We start from the raw sequence: 21,332 nt of genomic DNA, 5'->3' as shown, positions 1-21,332 counted from the left end.
TACATTTTCTTGCGTCCAAGTGGATAAAAGGTGGGACTGTCCTGGTGCCTCCCTTGGCAGAGCCATTTGAGAGCTTCCTGTTTGGTATTGCCTTGCTGGAACTACAGCATCGGGTGTTTCTTCCTAACCAAACTACCTGCTATCAGACAGGCAACTTTTTTTTTTTTTTAATTAATAACACAAAAAACAGTGTTGTGAAGTATAAATGCGGGTTTAACTCCGTTTCTAGATCAATCATTACTGAAAATTTCCTTGGCTAAGCATTAAAAAAACCACAAGCACCTGTTCGCCATGCCCACCAATGAAATGCCAGCTCCTGGACCAAATGCAGATGGAAGAAAAATGAGCGGTCCCTTGTGCGCAGGACCTGTCAGCAAGGACCATTCAGGTAGGGCTGGGGTTGGAGACGGGGATAGACACCTGATGGAAGATGGTGTCCTTTCAGGTTCCTTACAACAACAACGATGCTTTTCTGGGAGAGCGTGTTAAGGTTAGCCTTTGTTTTGTCACTCCCTGATATTTCAGGGTGTTAATATTTTTGCAGAAAGCTGACTGCTAGCAATCCGCAGGAAGGGAAATGGATTTACATAAATAGATAACTTAAGCTGTTTACAACATCCCTTGACACTTGTGTACCTGATAGCTTGGCATGGTCGCACTAGTGCTTCTGTCTCCTGTAGTTTGAAGGTAACTGCTCTAGGCTTCACCGAAGATCTAAGAGCTGCTAAAAATGGGATTAGCTGCCTGTGTCTGACAGGATTGTTCCTGCTTTGAGGTAAGGGAGCAGGCATCTTCTCATGGTTCTTCTAAGTCCTGTATTTTACGAAGGTGTTTGCTTTCTCTTTCACCAGCAGAATAAATGCGCACCTACCAAATAAGTTCTGACATTATGTTCCAGCGATTCCTGTGTTAAGGGGCACATCAAGGATGCTTGACCACATGAGGCCTGTTTCTTCCTCCCTGGAGTACAGTTTTGTTCCAGAGGAGATTTTCCGAACCCTGACCTGTGCAAGCAGTTCTCTCAGCAGTCCAGAATACTTAAAATCCCACCAAACAGTAAAAAACACAATGGGCTTCAGGGTAAGTGTCTCCACCTTCTGCTTTTTCTCTCCAGAATTGTCTCTTTATTAGGGGCACGTTTGTCATGTTGGCAAAAGGAAAGCATTGCCAACCTTGTTATACAAGCTTATCTTGCCTTCCCATCAGTTTTCTGATCACACCATCTGATACAGATCCAAAGTGCTGTCTTCCAGTGCCTGCAAAATGGTAAACGTGCTTGCACCTTTGTGTTGCTGTGAACTCCTCGCGGCAACTGTTCTGTCCATACTGGTTTCTTTAGCCCCACGACAGGAATAATTCCGTGGAGCTTGTTTAGGCAGTCACTCTGACCTCTCCCACTCCTTGGCACATTTCTGGCTAAGAAGTGACAGCCACGTGTGCCTTGTCTGCAGGGCTGCCTGCAAACTCCAGATCGGCTTTGGCATTATCCTAATCGTCGGAGCAAGTTCAGACACCTGACAGACCACCCTGTCAGCTTGACAGGCGCTGGAAGGTAAGCAAAGAAGGGATAAGGAGCTGAGGGTGATGACAAGATGTTAGAGCTGGGAATGCAGATAGGTCTCTCCGTTGGTCTTTCTCATGGCAGGTGACTGTGCTGCCTGATGTGGCTGGATGAATGGACCAGCTGTCCCGACTGAGTTTAGTCTGGAGACATTCAAGGGAAAGATGTTTCAGGAATAATAAATAAAAAGAGTTGCTAAATGAGCTCTTCTTGGAAGCATGTGTCCAAAGGATCCCAGACTTACTGGTGTATACTCTGTGATCCAGAGGGATTAAGAAAAGAAGCTCTTCTGGCTTTAATGGACTTAGAAGGGAATAGCTTTACACTTCTTTGTAAATAAGCATTGCTTAATAGCACTAGGAATCGAAAAATGTTCTGCTCTTCTACCATCTTTTATCTGATGTTGGGTACTTATCTGATAAGGCATTGGCAACAAGCATGAGAAATAGTCTTTGGCCAGTGATAGGCAACGTGAGATTAATCTGCCTAACAAACGTTATCTCATCGTTTTTTTTTTGTCCCAGAAGAGGGAGTTGTGGCTCTAAGCCTGACCTCTGACTAAATGGAACAAACTCACATGTGGTTTGGGCTGATAGCAAGCGAACGGTAGGTTGCCTTCAGGCTGGGTCAGTGAATAAGCTCTTTCCCTCTGTTTCAGGGATGTCTCTTACCTTTGTGATGTTGTGACTTGGCAGGAAGACAGGAAAATGATGGCTCTCAAAAGCTCTTTCTCTGAGAGTCATCAGGAACAGAGACGGAGCAGCCGTACGGTCCCAAGTAGTCCTGTGAGTGCTGCTGTTCAGTTGTTTTTCTGCGTGAAACACGAGGTTGGAGGAAGGAAATTTTCACATACATTCCCTGATGTTGTCATGGGCTGTGGTTTTGTTTCATTTCTGTACCAAAACAATCGTAATGTTTTACCTTGATCCTAAAGCTCATCAGTCCTCCTTTTGGTTCACAGCCCCTCAATCATGCCCACAGTTCAACATTAGTTATTTTAAGCTGCTTCCAGATGTAAATTATTTCTTTAGTGCTCTGAGTGCAAAAGGGAGAAACACCATGAAAAGTCACTGTGTGAGCTTTGCTCTCCAGGCTGCCAAAACTGTGTCCTCTCTGGTAAGGAACTGGGAATTTGCGTGCATCCTCAATGCCGATGTTTCATGCTCTCCCATTTCTATTCCTAGCAAGCAACCCTAGCACATAGTCTGGTTCCCAAGGAATTTCACATCGTGAAGAACAGGGGAGTTTTGCCCTTGAAGTACTTCGATGAGTAAGTGCTTTCTGATTTACCAGCATTTGTCCCCAAGCTGTGGAGCTTCCACTGTTCAGAATGAGGGGATAAAATGATGAGAGGCTGAGAGCACTGCAAAAAAATGCACTTCTTGCAGTTGGGGAGAGCACAAAAAGGGTGGTTTTCAAATCCCACACTAATGTCATGGCTACAGTCAGCCCTCCAGAGCAATGTGAGCCAACTATTCTTTGCCTCTACTGCTTTGAGAAGGGTAAAAGAGGATTTCCTGTACAATATTACTACTTCTCAAGAGTTTTTCTGTGGTTGAACGTGAATGTGGAAGCTGAGGTCTGGTTTGATCCCTTGAAATAACTTCTGGAAGTTGCCACTTTTCCTGTTTAGTGATTTTGATTACTCTGTTTTTCTACCTACCTTTTAGAATTGCTTTATGCAGCAAAGCTGGGTGGATGCAGTGTAGTTCTTGTTCTCACTGGAGCTTTTCCAGAAGAAATAAATAATAATTAAAAAATCTGACCATTCTAGTGGGTTTTTGTTTGTTTGGGATCTTTAGTATTTCAGGCTGTAAGTTTTGAATGGAATTTACCAAACCTTATCCAAAATGGCTACTGAGTACTTCCCATGATCTCTTCAGAAAACTGACTACATTTTAAAGAGATTTCGTCATTGTTCAAGGATTAAAATACCAGATCAGGAGTGAAATCCTCACAATTTGTTTGCCAACATGATAGAACATTATCTAATTATTTCAATAGTTTCCAATGACATGTGGTTCCTGTGGTGAATCTATGGGTGGCTGTGATGTGGCTATGTGGTGATTTTCTGGCCCCGCCTGTAACTTTTAAACCCATTGCTGACTTTTTAACCAAGTCCTATGGAAAAGGGAGAGTTCTTAAAAGGACAAGGTTCCTGGAAGATTTATGCCATTAGTGGCAAGAAGGAGGAGCTCCTGTTGGTCTGTCACCTGTGGGAACAGCTGTAGGAGGTCTGATTCTTACCTTAGTCTTTGAATATTCCTAAGGAGCAATTGTGTAGGCAGTTTTCTGCCACTAACACTGTGATCGGTTTGTGCATGGGACAAAGAAACTGAAGCAGAGGGTGAGATTGCTTAGCTACCACTGGAAGGACTGCTTTGTAATAAAGTTTTAACATTTATACTTGTTTCAGTAAATACACAACTCTGCTTGAAGACCATAAAAAGAAGCTATGGCTGTTTCCATCCATGTAAGTACCACCCTGAATGAAGTTGTTACTAGGAAACAAACAAACAAACAAAAACACAACAAAAAACTGTTTGAATTTCACTTCCTGGGAAAATATACCATGCTATACAGAATAATGATGCATCTCTTTCTGCTCTGTCAGGAAACCTGCTGGGAGGTTAGAAGTCATCCAGCTGATGGAGGCAATGGACAACATGTTGGAAAAAGCGGGAGTAGATGAGCTAATCAGAGTAACAGGACCTTCACAGGTGGATAACTCACTTGTACCCAGAAAAATAATATCGTGTTTTCCCCAGTGTTTACCTCTGCTGTGCTTAGGGTGCCTTCCCGCAGTTAGTTTCTGCCCAAGCCATCTGTCTGTATGTCCTGTCACAACTGGGGATTCCCCTCTTCAGCTTCTGTTCATCTTTATCTGATCCATGAAGAACAGTTAGCTTTCTGGTGCAGGAAGTTGCATTTCTGGCAAAAATGCCAGAAAGGGATGCATCTGGCATTACTATGGAGGAAAAACAGCAGTCTCATCTGCTCATTAGGAGATAGGCTGCTGTGGTAAAAAAAGATGGGCCTCTGGAAACATTCATATGCCTAAGAGAAGATGTCAAAAAAGCTTCCGTACCTTGCTTGGGTTTATTCTCTGTTATTCTTGTACAGTAAAGGGGAAGGTATAAATGGATGAAGCATGATTTCTGAAAAACATAGAGCATTGCCTCAGGAAGAACTCCAGCTGGAATTAGCAGGAAAGCTCCCATGGATGTTGATAGGAGGGTAGTCAGGATAGTGCATAACACATCTGAAAATGAACCTGTGAATGCATGCAGGATGATGCAGGATGACCTCCCCTTTACCTCTTCAACAGTGTTTTGTCCTCCAAGGGAAACTAGATTCAGAAGAAATGAGTGATCTGTGCCACTCTCTGTTGTTGAAAGAGTACATTTGCCAGGTTCTGCAAAGCTGTGATTTTTCTTGAATGTTTTGCCAGCTGCACAACGTGCTGGAGCTACTGAAGGCGGAACAGAACATTTACAACATAGTTTTCCATGAGCTGATTCGGCAGGTCAGCGTGGACTGCGTGGAGAGAGGACATCTGCTTTCTAAGCTCAGGTCATTAGCCAAGCACCCTTAATCCCCCTCTCGATTTATGGCAGTATCCTCTCAGGAGCAGCATTAGCTATTGCAGGTCTTTCCTAATGTCATTGCCCAACAAAGCCAGCCTGACACAATGTAATTGGCTCGGGGTCCGATGCCAGGAGTGAAATAGGATTGTCCTGCCTAATTAACACCCAGGGCTAATGAGCCTCTGTTATGTAACTGGGAGCTTGAACTCTGCTGCAGTTCCACAACACTTGACAGTGTGGACACCTTATTGGTGTGACATTTAATGGAAGTTTGCATACATAGAATAGCTGGAACTTCTCTCACAATTGAGGTTCCCATGTTTTTTTTTTTCACCTCACACTCAGATCAGCATTGGCAAATAAATTGTTCCAAAGTGTTTAAAATTCTACATCCAAATGATGAAAAGATTGCCCTCTTGATAGCTTCCATTGCAGTGAAAGGAAATGGTCTTCAGATGGGGTAAGAGAGATCTGCACTTTCAGGTAATTTCCTTTTTTACTCTCTTTTTACTGCAGGCAGAGGTATGTGGATCTCCTGGAGCGGATTCCTCAACAGATGAAGACTCTCTACAAAAAAATGATGGCACAGCAGTTGCTTGACAGACATATTACAAAGGAACTACTCTATTTTAAGGAGTCTGTTGAACAGCTGACCAGGTCTGAATCCTGCCTGATCCTAAACAATTATTTCAATGTACTAGGCTTAGCATATTGGTTTTTTTGTTTTGTTTTGTTTTTTTCAGTTTTCTAATCTCTCTTCCATAGGAGAAAGAAATTTTTCTGATTTGAATCAGAGCTACAGAGACTGCACTTCAGCCTTCTCACATTCTTTGTCTACCCCTTTACTGCTGATTGTGCAGCAGGGGAGCACAGAAAAAGGGCAAAGCCAACTCCTTTCCTTAGCACGTTGTGCAGAAAGGGGTTGTAGGAGTAATCTGTGCACACAGGAAGAAGATATCTTCAAGATGCCTTTCACCTCTGCAGTGAGATGCTACTGTATGCTGAACAGACCAGTCTGTGTTTGCCCAAACCTTTGGGCTGGGCTAAGTTGCATTAAGACTGTTCCCTGCTGTTTCAGTGAGCTGTATGAGGTACGAGAACATGACCGCAAGGTGACCAGAGAAGCAGAAAAAGCTCAAGAGGAGCTAGCTGCAGCCATGCAGGAGGCTGAGGCGAATGCAAAGTAAGTTGCTTTCAAAGTTGAGGCTGGGAGATTTCTGCAGTGTGCTGGTATCATTCTAGCAGGGTTGTTGGGAAGAAGATGGAAGGATTGATTTCCTTCTAGGGAAGAGAGCTTGGCTGTTTGTGACAAATGCAGTTGTTTTCTTATGAATTCTAAATTTCCCAAAGCTGTTGAAAATATTTCTATTTATAAGTCATAAAAGTTGCACCTGAGCATTTGTTGCTCAGGTGCTGACATTCCCTTCACCCCACATTCACAGTTGGTAAGCTCTTCAGAGTCAACAGAGCCTGCAGCTCTGAACTTGTAAGAGGTCTGTGGACGTCTTCAGATACCTAAGAAATTGAGGATTTAGATGGTTGGTATCAAGTTGTGTTGAGTGCTCAGGCACAGAGATTCACTTACAGGAACCTTATGTCATGAAGAAAACAGCTTGTCTGCGCCCAAGAGATTTGTATATATACTGATTGGAAACTCGTAATGGAAATACCAATGGAAAGGTGTTGTAGGGGCTCAGGGTAAAGGAATTGTGAATTTACAGGATGTGTGGGAGGTGAATGAGGGGGATGAAAAGTCTTAAGCATTAGGAATTGCGAGAAAGACCATAAATATGGATAAGAAATGTGTGCACATACTTCATTGTCTTTCTCTTCTAGCCTTTTGGAACAGTATCGGGAGTTGTATGAGTTACAGAGGAGAAGACTGGAGGACCAGGTTCTGCTGGTAGCTCAAGAGAGAGACATCTGGAGCTCAGCTGCATATGACCTGGCTCTGAAGGTAGGTGCAGGAGGTCAGTGGTACACTGAAGGTATAAACCGTCATAGCAGGCAGTCTTGTTCCAAGAGCAAACTTCATCCCAAGGAAACATTTTTATTTATTAAACGCTATTGGGTACTAACACACCTCATACCTGCCCTCCCATCATTTACTGATGTCTGTTGTATTTCATGAAGGTGTTTATTCTTGTTGTTTTTGTTTTGTTATTTATTTATTTAATGGGAACCAGACGAATCACACAGCATTTTTAGTACAGACCTACAGGTTCTGTGCAGGAAGAAATTCTGTGAATATTTCCATTCAGTGGTAGGCTTGACTAAAAAGTTTTGTATTTCCCCATAACTTGGAATATTTTAGCCAGATTCCTTAAACATCTTCACAAAACAGCATTCTTGGTTAATTCCATTTCCTTGCTCATGTATGTCCCTTGCTTGTTACCTTCTACTTTTCCCTGTTCAAGTTTAAAATCTGTTAGACCTTCTGTGTCTGTCTGGGGAATAAGAATTTTATTGCTAAGGTAGTGGCTTCAACTGCTTGAGCCGCATGTCATTGATGGTAAAGGTCCTGTGTTACTATCAGATGTCCCTCCTCTCAGAAGACAACAGTGCAAATAATAATATTTCTTTCAGATAATAGATAGAAACCAGCTCACATTGGTTCGCAGGCTCGATGTTAGTGGGAAGACACTTACCAAAGTTCTCAAGCATTTCATAGTCCTGTTGGCCTCAAAGGTAGGGATGTGTCTTGTGATGGGTACCTCTCCCAAGTGTTTGTCTATGTGGTGTATGTCACGCGCTGGTTCTCAGTCAAGCATTCAGTACTTTCACTGTTACCTGAACTTTAAAATCTTGGTCTAGTTTAGAATGAGTACTAAAACTTGATTTAGTTCTCTCTCCTTCCACTTCTTTCTCATTACTCCATATTTTCTTACTCTACCACAAACTTTTATTTTTCTTTGTTTTCCCATCTTTGTGGTTTTCTTCCCTATCCCTGTTCCAGCTCCATAAAACAGAAACAGATCCAGGCTAGTGTAATTTTGGCCTCAAAGTATGGGGCTGCATGGCCTCTGTGTAGCGTACAAGCTGCGAGAAGTCAAGAGCTCAGCTCCTGTGTAACCAGGGAGGGTGAGCCAACATAGTCCTACATAAAAGGGTTTGCAAGGACTGTGCTGTGGAATTACAGAAATTTTCCAGATCTTTGATATATAGATATATCTCAAAATAGCCACGTTGAGGGGAGAATTCCTTCGACTCAGATCAAAACAATCACTACAACAGTTCCTTTTCCCATCCTCTTACCCAATGCCTGCAGGACACGAGAGACCTTGCTGATCTGCAGGAAGAGGCAGAGCAGTTCAGAGAAATGTTGGGTCGTGTTGGAGCAGAAATAGAGCATTTGGAGGAGTCCAGCAAGGAAAAACTGCAAATTGTGTGCCGCAGTCTCAACAAGTGGCTTCAGTACCGTGACAGGAACTTGTGAGAGGCCCAGAGTGTCAGGGAGTAGTAGTCAATTCCCCCAACTTTAGCCTGGTGACAGCAGGTTTCACAAAGCATGCACTAACTTCCTGACTTTCAAATGCAATGAGATTTGGTACAATCTGCAATTTTCACATCCTTCACTGCTCCGCTTTTGTGCTCAATAAATTTATTTTGATAATCAGGTCCCTAATGGTAACTCCAAAGTGATGCTGTAGGTTTGTGGCTGAATTCAGTGGAGACGTTGCTGTTGACTCCAGTGGAGCAAGGATTTTACCCTCCCATTATGAACCAGTTTCCTTTTTGCAGCTGTCATTGCTACGGCAGAATTGTTCTGTTTAGTTTGGTTCATTTTAACTTGCAGGCACATGCATTGATGCTTCAATAGAGCAGTACACATACAAAACGAGACTCTAAGAGATGAGATTCCAAACCCAAAGTCTTTTTGTATGTTATTGTGTACATTGCAGACTCTTTGTTAGTTCATCATGATATGTTAAATAAAGGATAAATGCAAGGGCAAAATGCAGAAATGCACACACCACCTGCACTAACAAAAGAAATCATTTTATATAGCTGGGAGATGAGTGGCTGGAAAGCTGCCTGGCAGAGAAGGACCTGGGAGTACTGGTTGATAGCTGGCTGAATATGAGCCAGCAGTGTGCTCAGGTGGCCAAGAAGGCCAACAGCATCCTGGCTTGTATAAGAAGCAGTGTGGCCAGCAGGTCTAGGGAAGTGATTGTCCCCCTGTACTCGGCTCTGGTGAGGCCGCACCTCGAGTACTGTGTTCAGTTTTGGGCCCCTCGCTACAAGAAGGACATGGAGGTGCTCAAGAGAGTCCAGAGAAGGGCAACGACGCTGGTGAGGGGTCTGGAGAATAAGCCTTATGAGGAGCGGCTGAGGGAGCTGGGATTGTTCAGCCTGGAGAAGAGGAGGCTCAGGGGTGACCTTATCGCTCTCTATAGGTACCTTAAAGGAGGCTGTAGCAAGGTAGGGGTTGGTCTATTCTCCCACATGCCTGGTGACAGGACGAGGGGGAATGGGCTAAAGTTGCGCCAGGGGAGGTTTAGGTTGGATATTAGGAAGAACTTGTTTACGGAAAGGGTTGTTAGGCATTGGAATGGGCTGCCCAGGGAGGTGGTTGAGTCACCATCCCTGGAGGTCTTTAAGAGACGTTTAGATGTTGAACTTACTGATATGGTTTATTGGAGGACTTGTTAGTGTTAGGACAGAGGTTGGACTAGGTGATCTTGGAGGTCTCTTCCAACCTAGACGATTCTGTAATTTCCACTCGTAGTGGTAGTAATTGAATTTTCTTAACTGCCATCCAGTGTTGGCATTATGTTGAGTCAGAGAACAAAAATCACTGCTGAGTAGGGCCTGTTGTTTTCTACTTTTGTTCAAGTTACAGTTTGTATCACATATTCAGTGCATATACAATATGTCTCTTGTCTCTTGGTTTTACATAGACTACTGAAGGAGGTTTTTTTCTCTCAAATCTCATCCCTTCTTTCTCTCTGCTTAGTTCCTCTCAGATGAATGAAGAGCTATTGGATGAAATCATACCAGATATGAAGATCTTGATAAACGTAAGATTTCTGGGGCTTGAACATATTATTGAGTGGTATTTGATCAGCAAATTACCACTTGTTAGCTGAGCCACAGTCAGTGTCTACGCCTGTCACAAAGGTGAATAAAAACACATCTGCTTAGTATTTTTGTGCTGAAGCTTCAATTAAGAGTCTGCACACGAAAAGTTGTAAGTGACCAATGCCAAAGCTCAGAAAGTGCATTAGAGTTGGTCACATGTTTGAGCACTGACTGACAGCTCTGGTGACTGATAAATGATATTAACCTGTAGAAGCACTCACCATTGTCACCCTCATGGACTCAGTTGTCAACTTATTGTGCTGTTTACTCACTGTGGCATCTTTATGCTCATGGATTCCTCATAATCCTCTTACCTGATTTCCACCACCTTTCTATTACAGCCGAGGGGTGGTCCAACTTTTGGAGACACAATAAGCTTGCTGCTTTTCTTTTAGATGCTGAAGGAAGACGTACAGCAGTATGGAGGAGGGGTGTACCTAGCAAAGACAGAAAGTCTCAGGAGTGCTGCCAGGCTACAGGAACACTGGACAGAGCTAGGACAAACAGTGCTGAATCGACACCAGGACTTCACTGGGGCATTGCCTCCACAGCATGCTGCCCTGGGAGAAATAAACCAAAGTGCACGTGAACTCTACCAGCAATACAATATACGGATAAGTGGGAATAATGGTAAGAAATAACCATTTTTGCAGTTCAGGCTTTCTTTGGGTATGTCAGGGAAGTATCAGGTAAAAAAGAGGACCAGTTGACATAATCTGTACAGGCTTTTTGCAAAGCTAAAGTCTAACCCCCAGATATGTGTTGGTAACCAGAAGCATTGAAGGGATAAACTCCAAGAAACTTGACTCACAATCACATATGAAAATAATATCTGGAATTTGAAATGCAATACAGTGTAATCAAAGGAAAATGCAGTACAAGTAAGATGTAAGTTTTACGTTAAGTTCAGAGGGATTGTGTGCAGGTTGTGATTATGTGGATAGCGTGTGGAAATGAAAATAAATATAAAAGTAAAGAATACATGTTTATGTTTTAAAGCAAAATGTTACTTTGGAGATCATTAACCAGATAATACTGTCTCAGAGTGTAATACTTTTTTTTATTACCTTATCACTAAAACAAAGTTATCTTAATCTAGATAATGAATTATCCTGTAAATAAATTATGTAAATAAATGTTTTTGTTGCTGATATAAAGTTATCATGTTCTGTGTGAGATAACAAACATTTGTTAGGTAATTTGCAACTAACCTTCTCAACCTTTGCCTCTCAAAGGCATTTCCGATTTCAAAATCGTTTTCTCTCTGATGTTTTTAAATCATCTTATTTCCTTTTAGCAGACAAAAACTAAACTGAACATGTGCTGTCTAGGACTGCTGCTCATGTTTGCTAAGCTACTTCTTGTACTGCCACCTTATTCTTTCACTCAAGGTTACCCTGTGCTTTTTACTACATGATCTTATGCTGCATGTTATATTTCAGCCTACTAAAGGAGCTGAGATAAAATGATAAGTCTGTCCAACCTAAAAGACAGCTACAGGAAGTAAATACTCCCAGTAGTTCTCATTAGAAAGTGAGAGAAAGGAGAAGAAACAGGGACATAATTGGCCAGATACCAACAAGGCAAAAAGTTAACAGCAGATTGTCAGAAGCCTTGATAGTTAGTAATGATCTGGACAAAAGGCTAGGCAGCACAGTGCAGACAGCTGATACAAAATTGCTTCCATCAATAAAGTCCAGAAAAAGGGTGGGTGGTTGAGTGGGGGGTGTTAGATTATTTTAACAAAGGCTTTGGGAACTGGACCACAATAAAGTTATTCTGTTACTCCGTACAAGGCAGTATATTTTGAATTGCTTGGAGTAATTTCTGCGCTTTAATTTCATGGCTGCTCAGTAGAAGAGACAAGGTATCCCTTCCCTTCACATTGCAGCTGCAGTAAAAAAAAAAAAAAAGTAAAAATAAAGAGGTTATAAAGAAAAGGTAAGAGACAGTACTGAGAACATCGTAATTTTGTTGTGTAAGGCAATGGTACTCATTTACCTGAAGTATTTAGTATTTGCTAAGATCTGACTACCTGATGTCAAGCAGCACGTGACAGAAATACAAATAGTTTGGTATTTGATGACAAGGATTAGAGATGCAGATCAAGCAATGAGATAGGAGATTGTTTTAGACAGGAGATATGAAAGGACTTATATAAAATGTATAAGGTTTGGCTTAAGGTCTTTGCTTTTAATGATTCTTCCCTGATCACTCCTCAAAGCTGTACCTTTTGTGGAAGATAAGAGTTTTTGACTCTGAACTTGGCAGCTGGGATTAGAGTGACATCTCCACGGAGATCCAATTAGGTCCTCTCTTTTGCTGGAGATGATTAAGCTTAAAAGATCAATGCAATCATGAAATCTTCCCAAAGCAAGCCTGTCTCATTTCTGGTTGTGGGGCTCCTATAGTGCACTCTGAAAGGCTTCACCAAGTGGAGGGTAACCTCTTCCCTCTCTTACTAGTCTGAACATCCCAACACTGCAGTACAGTAGGGAAACTGGTTCATTAAAATATTACAAAAATTGTAATCCACCTCTATGTGTGTAACATGTCATCTTTGCAACAAGACGTCATGGAGGCCAGGACTTTAGCAGGATTTAAAGAAGGCTTAAACATTGGACATCAAGAGCAGCTATTGTTACATTTTAAGCATACTCCCAACAAACAGAGAATATCCATCAGCATATGCTTGCTGAGTGAATGAACAAGTAATTTACTACCTTATCCAGGCATTTTACATATCTGTGTACATTGTATTACTTTTGAAGAATGGGGTTGTAACTGCAGAGCTTTTTTTTTTTTTTAAAGAGTTCTATTAAGTCATCACATTTATTTTTGTAGTAAGGGAGCCAAATCTGCCAAGACAAGAAGAAAAGTCAGGGCTCCAAATCAAGCCCATTTTCTTTCAGCTTGCTTTTAATTCAGTGCTTACTAAACAGTTCATTCTTAGTACTAAGCGTAGCCAGTTCCCACATAGGCTGTTCGTCCCTCTTGGCAAAGGACTTTGAATTGAGCTTTGTTTTTGTTGGCTGAAAGAATGTAATTAAAGGTTCATATTTTCTTCCCCTCCAGGCACAACTATGTTTTTGACAGCCTTGGTGAGAAGTATGGAAGATTGGTTATTTAAGGTGCAAAAGCTGAAGAAAGGTTCTGGCATGCACAAAGCTGAGCTGCAGGCATTTTATCACAGGATTCCTTCATGGTTGGCCCAGGTGGATGCAGTGATGAGCTTTATAGGCTCTGGCCAGTTGCATGAAGCTAGGAATGATATGGAACTACATCTCCCGTAAGGACGGGGGTGTTAATTGTGTCTGGGCTGGCCCTGTACATTAAACTACATTCATAAGAAAAGAGAAATGTTATTTTGTGAGGATCCTGGCACAGGAAACTGGCAGTGGGATAAATGTGATCAGCTGAAGTGTTAAAATGATTGGTGACTGTCTTTCATTTGCCTTCATTTGGCCATTTGCTTTGATTTGGCAAGATCTGAGAGAGACATTTGGTGGCTTCAATATCGCTCCTGGAACGCCACTGTCTTTCTCAAAACTGCCACCTGCTTTGGAAATCTTAACATTTGAAAAAAACACAATATGTGATTCATTTACAGGCAGGTTTGTGGGGGCATACTCTTCCTTGTAGTGCTCCATTCTCTTTGGTAAATATCATCAGGAAATAAAGTATTTTCAGAGCACATGCATAACATATATGTTAGAGATTATCTGCAAATGACAAGCTCATCCACAAACAAATTAACATATCTGCCTGTATCGCGTTCCCAGTATATGGTGTACTAAACGTTGTTCTCCTTGAGCTGGGAAGCAAAAGGTATCTTTGAGACAGGAGATCCTTGGGTCTGGTGCATTAGATGTCACTTTGTCTCTGGATTATTTTTTGCTATTGTTGTTGTTTCAGGGTGGTACCTAGAGAATTTTTTAAGATGATTCAGCAATGGATTCTGTCCATGAATAATGAGGTTGAGAAGAGTATCATGCATCTTAATGAAGAAGTAAGTGGAAGTTTGATACTGCTAGAAGAGCACTGTATCTTGTCTTTGCTCTTTCTTTTAATTTTCATCTGGCCAGAGCACAGTTGTGAGGAATGCTTGTTTCTCCTCTGATGCCTTCTTTCCTGCTTGAGTTCTGGCTTATGTCTTCCAGCCAGGGAAGCATAGCAATACTCCTCTAAAAATAGCTACAAGGTCTCAAAACAGTGCATGAACACAATGTCATTGTGCTAATCTTTAGCAAGAATTTCCTTTGGAATAATGTTGATATTTCCTTGTGAGAGAGCTGTTTTGGCTGCTAGTTCTGTGTTTGTTTGTTTTTCTTTTCTCTCGGGATTGTAGAGCAGGAGGCTCTCGCTATGCATTTTTTTGAATGTTATTGAAGTGTGATGTGAGATTTTCAGTTTGTTGCTGAATTCTGGACAAGCAAGAGTGCCACATGGCTGATAAAAAAAAAAAAACCTCATGAGGCTAAACAAAAACTTGCAGAAGGATAGATCTACGGTAGGAAAAGCTGTGTTGGTAATAGGAATGAATATAGAAGAAAAAAGATGGTGAAGGTAAATATTTCTGTCATTAGGTCAGTTTGCAAATTGAATTAGGCAGGACATTGACGTATGTGAAACGCACTGACTTCATACTACGTGGCAAGACCAGTCATTTATTACTGGCTTAGATTTGCTCCGCTGTTTTGTGCAGGTGACTGAACTGCACAGAAACCAGACCCTGTGGCTGGTGAATTTGCTGCGACATGTGACAGCAGACCGCTTGTTCTGTGAGTGTCCCCAGCAGCAGGAGTCAGAGACTGAGATGGACAAGGAGCTCAGGCTTCTGAGTGCTCATAAACTACAGGATGAAGCTAAAGAGCTGGTTGCCAAGATGTGCAGGCTGTCTGGTTCTATAGTCAGGTATGAATAGAGGTTTTCAGTTTAGTCTAAGGGGGTTTTATTGAGAAAAAATGTGTAGTGTGCAGAGAGATTCCTCAGGGCAATAGATCCCACCAATACGGTTTTCCTTAGATCATTTCCCAAATCCTAAATGGGTCTTACTGGAATTTGGTGGGAACCTAATAATACAGGTACATTGAAAGAGAATGGCAGTGTCTGCTTTATACCAAATGCTGCCATAAAACATGCTGGCATCTGTGATTGTGTGGGCTCTGCCTACATTTCTGAACATGACCTCTGGAGGATGCGAAGCAGTACAGGCGGTGAGTCTGAGTCCATGTCACCTGGACCAAAGCCTGCACCTTATTCGGCATCTGTGCTCACACATTCACCATGGGTTAGTACAGCACAGGCACAGATAAGCTGACTGGGGAGGTCGTTGTGTGAGTGGGACAGGTGAGGATTGCTCTTCTGGAGACTTCTCTAGTGCAGAACTCTAGAGATAGCTCATACATCTTGCAGACAGCAACAGGATGCTGATTGAAAGGAATAAAGCATTTGAAGGCACTCTTGCAGGGTTGATGACATTCTCCCTCTTTGCAGCTCCTGCCGTGAGATTGTCAGTGCAATTGTTCGAAAGAAACGGTCAGAGATGGATTTAGAAGCTGATTTTGAGCTGGAGGAGCTGAATAAGATCAAGGTAAAAAGGTGACCACTTCCAACTCTCTTGGTTTGGAGTAGATGAGACCACATTTACTTTGTGAAAGGTAGAGAAAAATATATGTGAGGGTTTCAAGAAGGAGGAAGACTCCTGCTACTCCAGTGGATTACCCTGGTCCCTCAAATTTCCCACAGTACTGGAAAGCAGATAAACCATGTTCAGTTTTAATATTTTCCTTACCCTGTTTCAGGCTCTCCTACTAGATTTATTCCATATGAGTGGCAGTAGATTCACCTCTGGTTTTAAGCTTGTCAGAGCTGTGTACATCTAGACTTGAGCAGTGCTTTGGAGTTCCTGAAAGTGTGTGGTGCAACATATCTCTATACATAATTAGTTGAAGTATTTTGAAGTCAGATAGCCTACCTTCTGCCTCCTTATTTTACACTTGCTGATAAAGCTCTTACTCAAAGTATATGTTGATGGCAGCATCTTCATTTGAAGCAGCTGGGGGAGCATGATAACTTATATTTCTTCCTCCAGTAATTACTACCAGTGTGACCTCAGCTGTTTAGCTGAGCTTTGCCTGCACTTCAGGAGCACGAGAGGTCGACCTTTCCTGAAGCCCAAGGCTGCCTTGAGCAGAGGACAAATGGTATGGCTCCCAGGAACTTAAGAAGCTTCTCTGCAGAGACTGAAAATGCTTGTGCTTCTGTTTTGTGTTAGCTTAGTGAGTGAAAAAGTAGCCTTGGGATTTGCACTCATTTCTGCCCGTCAGTGGCCTGACAGACATTCTTACACTGGCTCAAGGTGGAGCTTGTTGAAGCAATTAGTTGATGTGAGTGATTAGCCAGTGATAGATGCCACGTCTGAAAGCTTGGAGAAATGCATCTTCCATTTCCTTTGTAGGATGTGGATGGAAGGTTCCAGGTATGTCCCTGGAACAGACAAATACAGAAAGATGGAATTACTTAACTTTCTGAATGAGTATGATTACAGCTATTTTTCTTGCTCAGCAATCCCTCTTTTCTGTTATGTCTTCTCAGACTGAGTGCTGTAATTGGATTCAAGTGTGCAGCCTTCTCCTTTCAGAGATCAAAGGCACTCCTGTCTCTTTTCTGGATTTAGAAGAACTGAGAAACCTCTTTGGATCAGAGGTACATATAGACTGCATTTGCTGCTCTAGATTGAACCAGTTTGAATGAAGATCAGCTTCAAAACTTCTTAAAGAAGGAGCTACAGTTCTGTTTGAGGGAAGGTTTAGCATGGAGATCTCCATGCACTCAAAGCTGTGGTTAGAGATATGAAGAGTTATGACTGTAAACTGGTTAAAAGTCACAGTGTGTCTTGTGAGGGTAGGCCTGAGGCAAAGCTGGAGCTTCACTGAAGCTAGAAGCTATCACCCACTGGTGGATCAGTTCACCATGGTGCTTGCTAGCTTTTGCTTCATCCCTCGGTGTGAACTTTGGCTGGAATCCTTGTGGTTGGTTTGCCCAGGTCAGGCCGAACTTCTAGTTAATTCCTTATGTGGCTAGATGGATGCCTGACACTGCCTGTGACAACTAGATGGGTTTTACGGTGGTCTAATTTCATACGTAACAGCTGAAATTCTGATGATGAGAAAATGGCTTTAGATCTATTGTCTTGAACAAATTGTTTGCAGCAGCTCTGAAGTCGACCCCCAGGCAGTGCCATGGCCTGTACAAAGCAGGAATGCCGCAGTGGGTCCTGCTTATGAAATGTTCAGTAATTAACATATTCATTTGTGATTTAAAATATATTCATACTGAGGACCTCCTAGGTGGCTGAAGTCTAGGTCTAAATGTGTACAAGTGAAAGTCAGAGACTGGTTAGCTTTGCCTAGGTTACTTGGATGGACAAAGGAAGCATTACTAACCCAGTCCTTACGGTGCCTTACAGGAATTGCAACTGAAGCTTAAGCTTAAGGACACGATCATTTCTTCAACTCAAGAAGGGCTTAGAGCTGATGATGCCAACAGCTACAAGAAACCCATAACACAGGAAGAAACATTAACAGTAAAGGAGGAAATTGCTCTTACACAGGTGGCTAGAAGCTGCAATATGCCACGTTCCAGCAGGGCCTTTTTTTTTTTTATTGCTTGGTGCATGTGAAACATGTCCTCTTAGCTGCCCTGAATGCCACTAAGCTAGTGTTATTTCTCCTACTTCTTGTTCATTTTCTTTCTTAGCAGCAGCCCAGTGCTGGTGCAGATGATCTGAGTGAAGGTGGTGAAGCTACTGCAGACATGATCAGATATGTAGGACACGACTCCAACATCCACCTGAAGTCCCTGAAGTCAGACATCATTTCTGTCACAGGGGTAGGAGTCTCTGCTACACTGAGGGCTTTAGCATGTATGGCAGAACTCTGGAGCTGGGTTTTAGCTGTTGTCAGGCACTGTAACGCTCGTTGTCAGACCTGCTGGGGCAGTGCAAGGTGCTGGTGTTCTCTCATTCCTCTCTTCTTGCCACTATAAAATATTCATTAGCACAGCTATTGCTGCCTCAGTTTATCCACCTGAGCCACGCGTTACTGCCCTGTACCACGGACTCAGGACCAGTAACAGGATGTGTGTAGTCTGTACCAGGACTACCAGCAGAGACTGGGTGAGTCCTGGCAGCATTTCCTGGGATGGTGAAAATGATTTGGTGCTGGATACACGTAGGAGGAGGGATTCAGAGAGCTTCCATAGCAACAGGGAACCAAGAAGTTCAAGTTGCTTTTGGCCAGCTGTGCATCCTGGGTCCCTGATTTCTCCACTTTTCTTTGGGACAGTACTCTTTGGAAGAGGGCTCCAGGCTAAAGGCCTCTGTCAGTAAAGGAGCTCCTCAGAATCATAGGGCCTGCCTTGTCCAGTCATGCTGGCCAGTCAGACATCCAGAGCAGAGCCTCGATGTACGCAAACTATGGATCTTTAGCAAACTGTCGCTGGCCAGTCCTACCCCTTCAGCATGCGGTGTTGCTGGGCGTGCCTTGCCTTTCATGCTTTAGAGGTGGGCAGCCAGTGCCAAGTGATAGTGGGAGACTCAGGAGTGTGCCTGTGGATTTTCGTTTGTTTCCAAAAATAAATCTCTGGAAATTGCAGTTATCTTCCAAAGTTTAGAGTAGGAGCCTTTCAACAGTTACTTTTCCAGAGAAGCTATGGTTCTTTTCTTCAGATGAAGAAAGCTAACTTATGCCTGTTGGACTCTTTGAGGAGCTGCCCCTTTCTCTTCTCTGAACACTGTTTTTTTAATTTCTTCGCTCCTAGTCAGGCTACAGCCATCTCCAACCTCTGTAACCCAGTGAATGTGTGGTCAACACAAGAATATAGGCCAGTGAGATATTCATGTCTAAGTCAGAAAATGATTTTACTTTATTTTTAATGCCAAGATATGATCAGATCAATTCAAAGCAAAATGCTTGAACCAGCCTCTGTTTTTACATGCCTTGCTGAAACTGAGCTCTTGTCTGTGTTGTGACCATGTACTGAGACCAGCACCAAATCAGGCACATTTACTTATGGAAGATTTTCTTCTTCCCAACCAGAGGGAGATGACTGCCAGCAAGTCGTCAACTCCCTTTTCTCAGAAAGAGTTTGAAGCCCTTGCCATGCTGGAACACCTGCAAGTGCAGCTCCTGTGAGTACTCCTCCTATGCTGGAGGCATGAGCAGAGCAAGGTTTCACCCCAGGCTGTTTTGCTTTCTTGTAAAGTTCTGCTTCACCCATCTCTGTTAGCTTAATTCTGGGTTTCCTTCCCTACTGATTGTCTTGGGAGATTGGTTGTGATTTATGTTAGCTAAAGATGTGACCCATTTTACTCTGGGACCAGAGCTGCTGTCAGCTGTCCATACGTGTGCAGATTTTTTGCTTTTTGTACTCATGAGGTACATTGCAGAGGTACTCGTGATAATGTTGTTTTGTTTTGTTTTGTTTTTTGCAAGACTTCTTAATAGTTTGGGTCCTGTTAGCACTGGTAGGATGCTATGTGAATGCAGTTGAGTGCCTCCAGTGCCTGCTAGTGCCCAGAAGCTTGTTACGTACAGCCACGTAATGTTGTGCCTAAGTGTGGGGAAACACAATGAAGAGGCACCCAAGTGGCTCCGCAAGGTTTGTGCTTGCAGATGACTTCTTCCATGCTCAAGCAGGCCTGGGCACTGTGCATTACAACCCCTGCTTGTTTCCTCTGTGCATTTGCATCATCTGGGGCAACCCTGCTCCATTAGCCTGGCTAATAGAATTGGCTGTGTTCTGTATTTATCCTTGCACAGTGAAGATCAGTATCTCACCCTTTGCTAGCAAACAGAGTTTTAAGATGAATTCACTTTGCAGGGTTTACATAGCTGTGCCATGAAGTCCCTGCCTCTTATAGATCTTTTAACAATGCCCTTCTCTGAAACCATAAAGGTGTTTTATAGAGTCATTCAATCCTACGGAACGCTTCAGATTTATAAATCTCTTTTACATATCCTGCCAGTACCTGCTTAGATTTCAGCATTATCTTTGCTTCTTTGATTCAGAGAAACAGAGATCCGTGCTCAGAATGCAGAGGAGAGAGCTGAAGGTTTTGAGAAGAAGCTGGGAGAAGCTCTGGAGAAAATCCAGGAGCTAGAGAGAGAGCTGGAGAAAAAGGGGAAAGTTGTCCCTGAAGCTACACCCAAAGAAGGACAAGGTCAGGATAATTAGTGTTCTGGACCCTCTCCTGGACTCAGAGAGGGAAGCAATCTTTGAGGGTACCTTGTTCATGTGTCCCATTTAGTGCAGGCCCCTTTCCTCCTGCACAGTTCCTAGGGTTTTGTCTAGACTCATTGGCAGAGGCCAAGCAAGGAGGCTTTTACCATAATTCCAGATTGGGGCAGAAAAAACTGCTGAACTCCATCTGTTTTTGAAAGTCATTTGGTTTGATTTCGACATATGACACAGGGTCTATATCTACTCTAGATATAGGAAACCACTGTAATTGGCTTCATCTTCCTTGTAAGTAAGCGGTCCCTGTTACAGTCAAAAAGATCTGCTTAGGACCACTATGTTTTGGGTAGAAAAGAAAGTTCCAGGTCCCTTCACACTCACATACCTTTTGTGTTTGTAGCACAGGATACTCTTGCTGTCTCCAGTTCTTTGAACACTGCTCATGTACTGGTCCTGCCCATGTGGTGTGGCAATGATTTCCTTAGGTGGCACATTTGTTGGGGATGAATGCATTCCCTTGCCTCCTTTCTCAGCTGGATCTGCTCAGATATAAGATGTGGAGAAGGAGAAAAAGTGGGAATTAAAACTTCTTCCCTTAGTCCTTCATTGCATCCTCTCTGACATCAAAGTAGGAGGAGAGACTAATTTGTTTGTTAAAAATCTAATACCTTGGGCACAATATTACTCTGCATTTTAATGGCTTTGGTTTGTTGTTGTGTAGTTTTTTTTTCATTTTTCTTTCAGAAAAATGTTTCCAAGAAAGCGTGTCAGAAGGCGAGCCCTGCTCAAGTCCCAAAGCGTCTACCTCTGGGCAGTCCAAGGGATCCAGAAAAAGCAAACATTAAAGAACAGCAATGCCT

General features: G+C 42.7%; 1 protein-coding gene across 1 annotated transcript; it reads left to right on the top strand.

Moving 5' to 3' along the window:
* Positions 1 to 291: 291 nt before the first annotated feature.
* On the top strand, positions 292 to 20,469 carry AXDND1 (axonemal dynein light chain domain containing 1). Its single transcript, XM_050712347.1, has 18 exons — positions 292 to 388; positions 899 to 1,080; positions 2,746 to 2,831; positions 4,176 to 4,263; positions 5,013 to 5,134; positions 5,665 to 5,805; positions 6,227 to 6,331; positions 6,985 to 7,105; positions 8,417 to 8,580; positions 10,106 to 10,169; positions 10,626 to 10,860; positions 13,306 to 13,519; positions 14,146 to 14,239; positions 14,936 to 15,144; positions 15,727 to 15,823; positions 17,992 to 18,123; positions 19,332 to 19,423; positions 20,304 to 20,469. The coding sequence occupies exons 1-18, from the start codon at positions 292 to 294 to the stop codon at positions 20,467 to 20,469; spliced, it is 2,409 nt and encodes an 802-aa protein (XP_050568304.1).
* The last annotated feature ends 863 nt before the right edge of the window (positions 20,470 to 21,332 follow it).

The sequence above is a fragment of the Cygnus atratus genome, chromosome 8, assembly GCF_013377495.2.
Source record: "Cygnus atratus isolate AKBS03 ecotype Queensland, Australia chromosome 8, CAtr_DNAZoo_HiC_assembly, whole genome shotgun sequence".
Taxonomy (NCBI): domain Eukaryota; kingdom Metazoa; phylum Chordata; class Aves; order Anseriformes; family Anatidae; genus Cygnus; species Cygnus atratus.
This window is presented reverse-complemented; position numbering and strand designations above follow the sequence as displayed.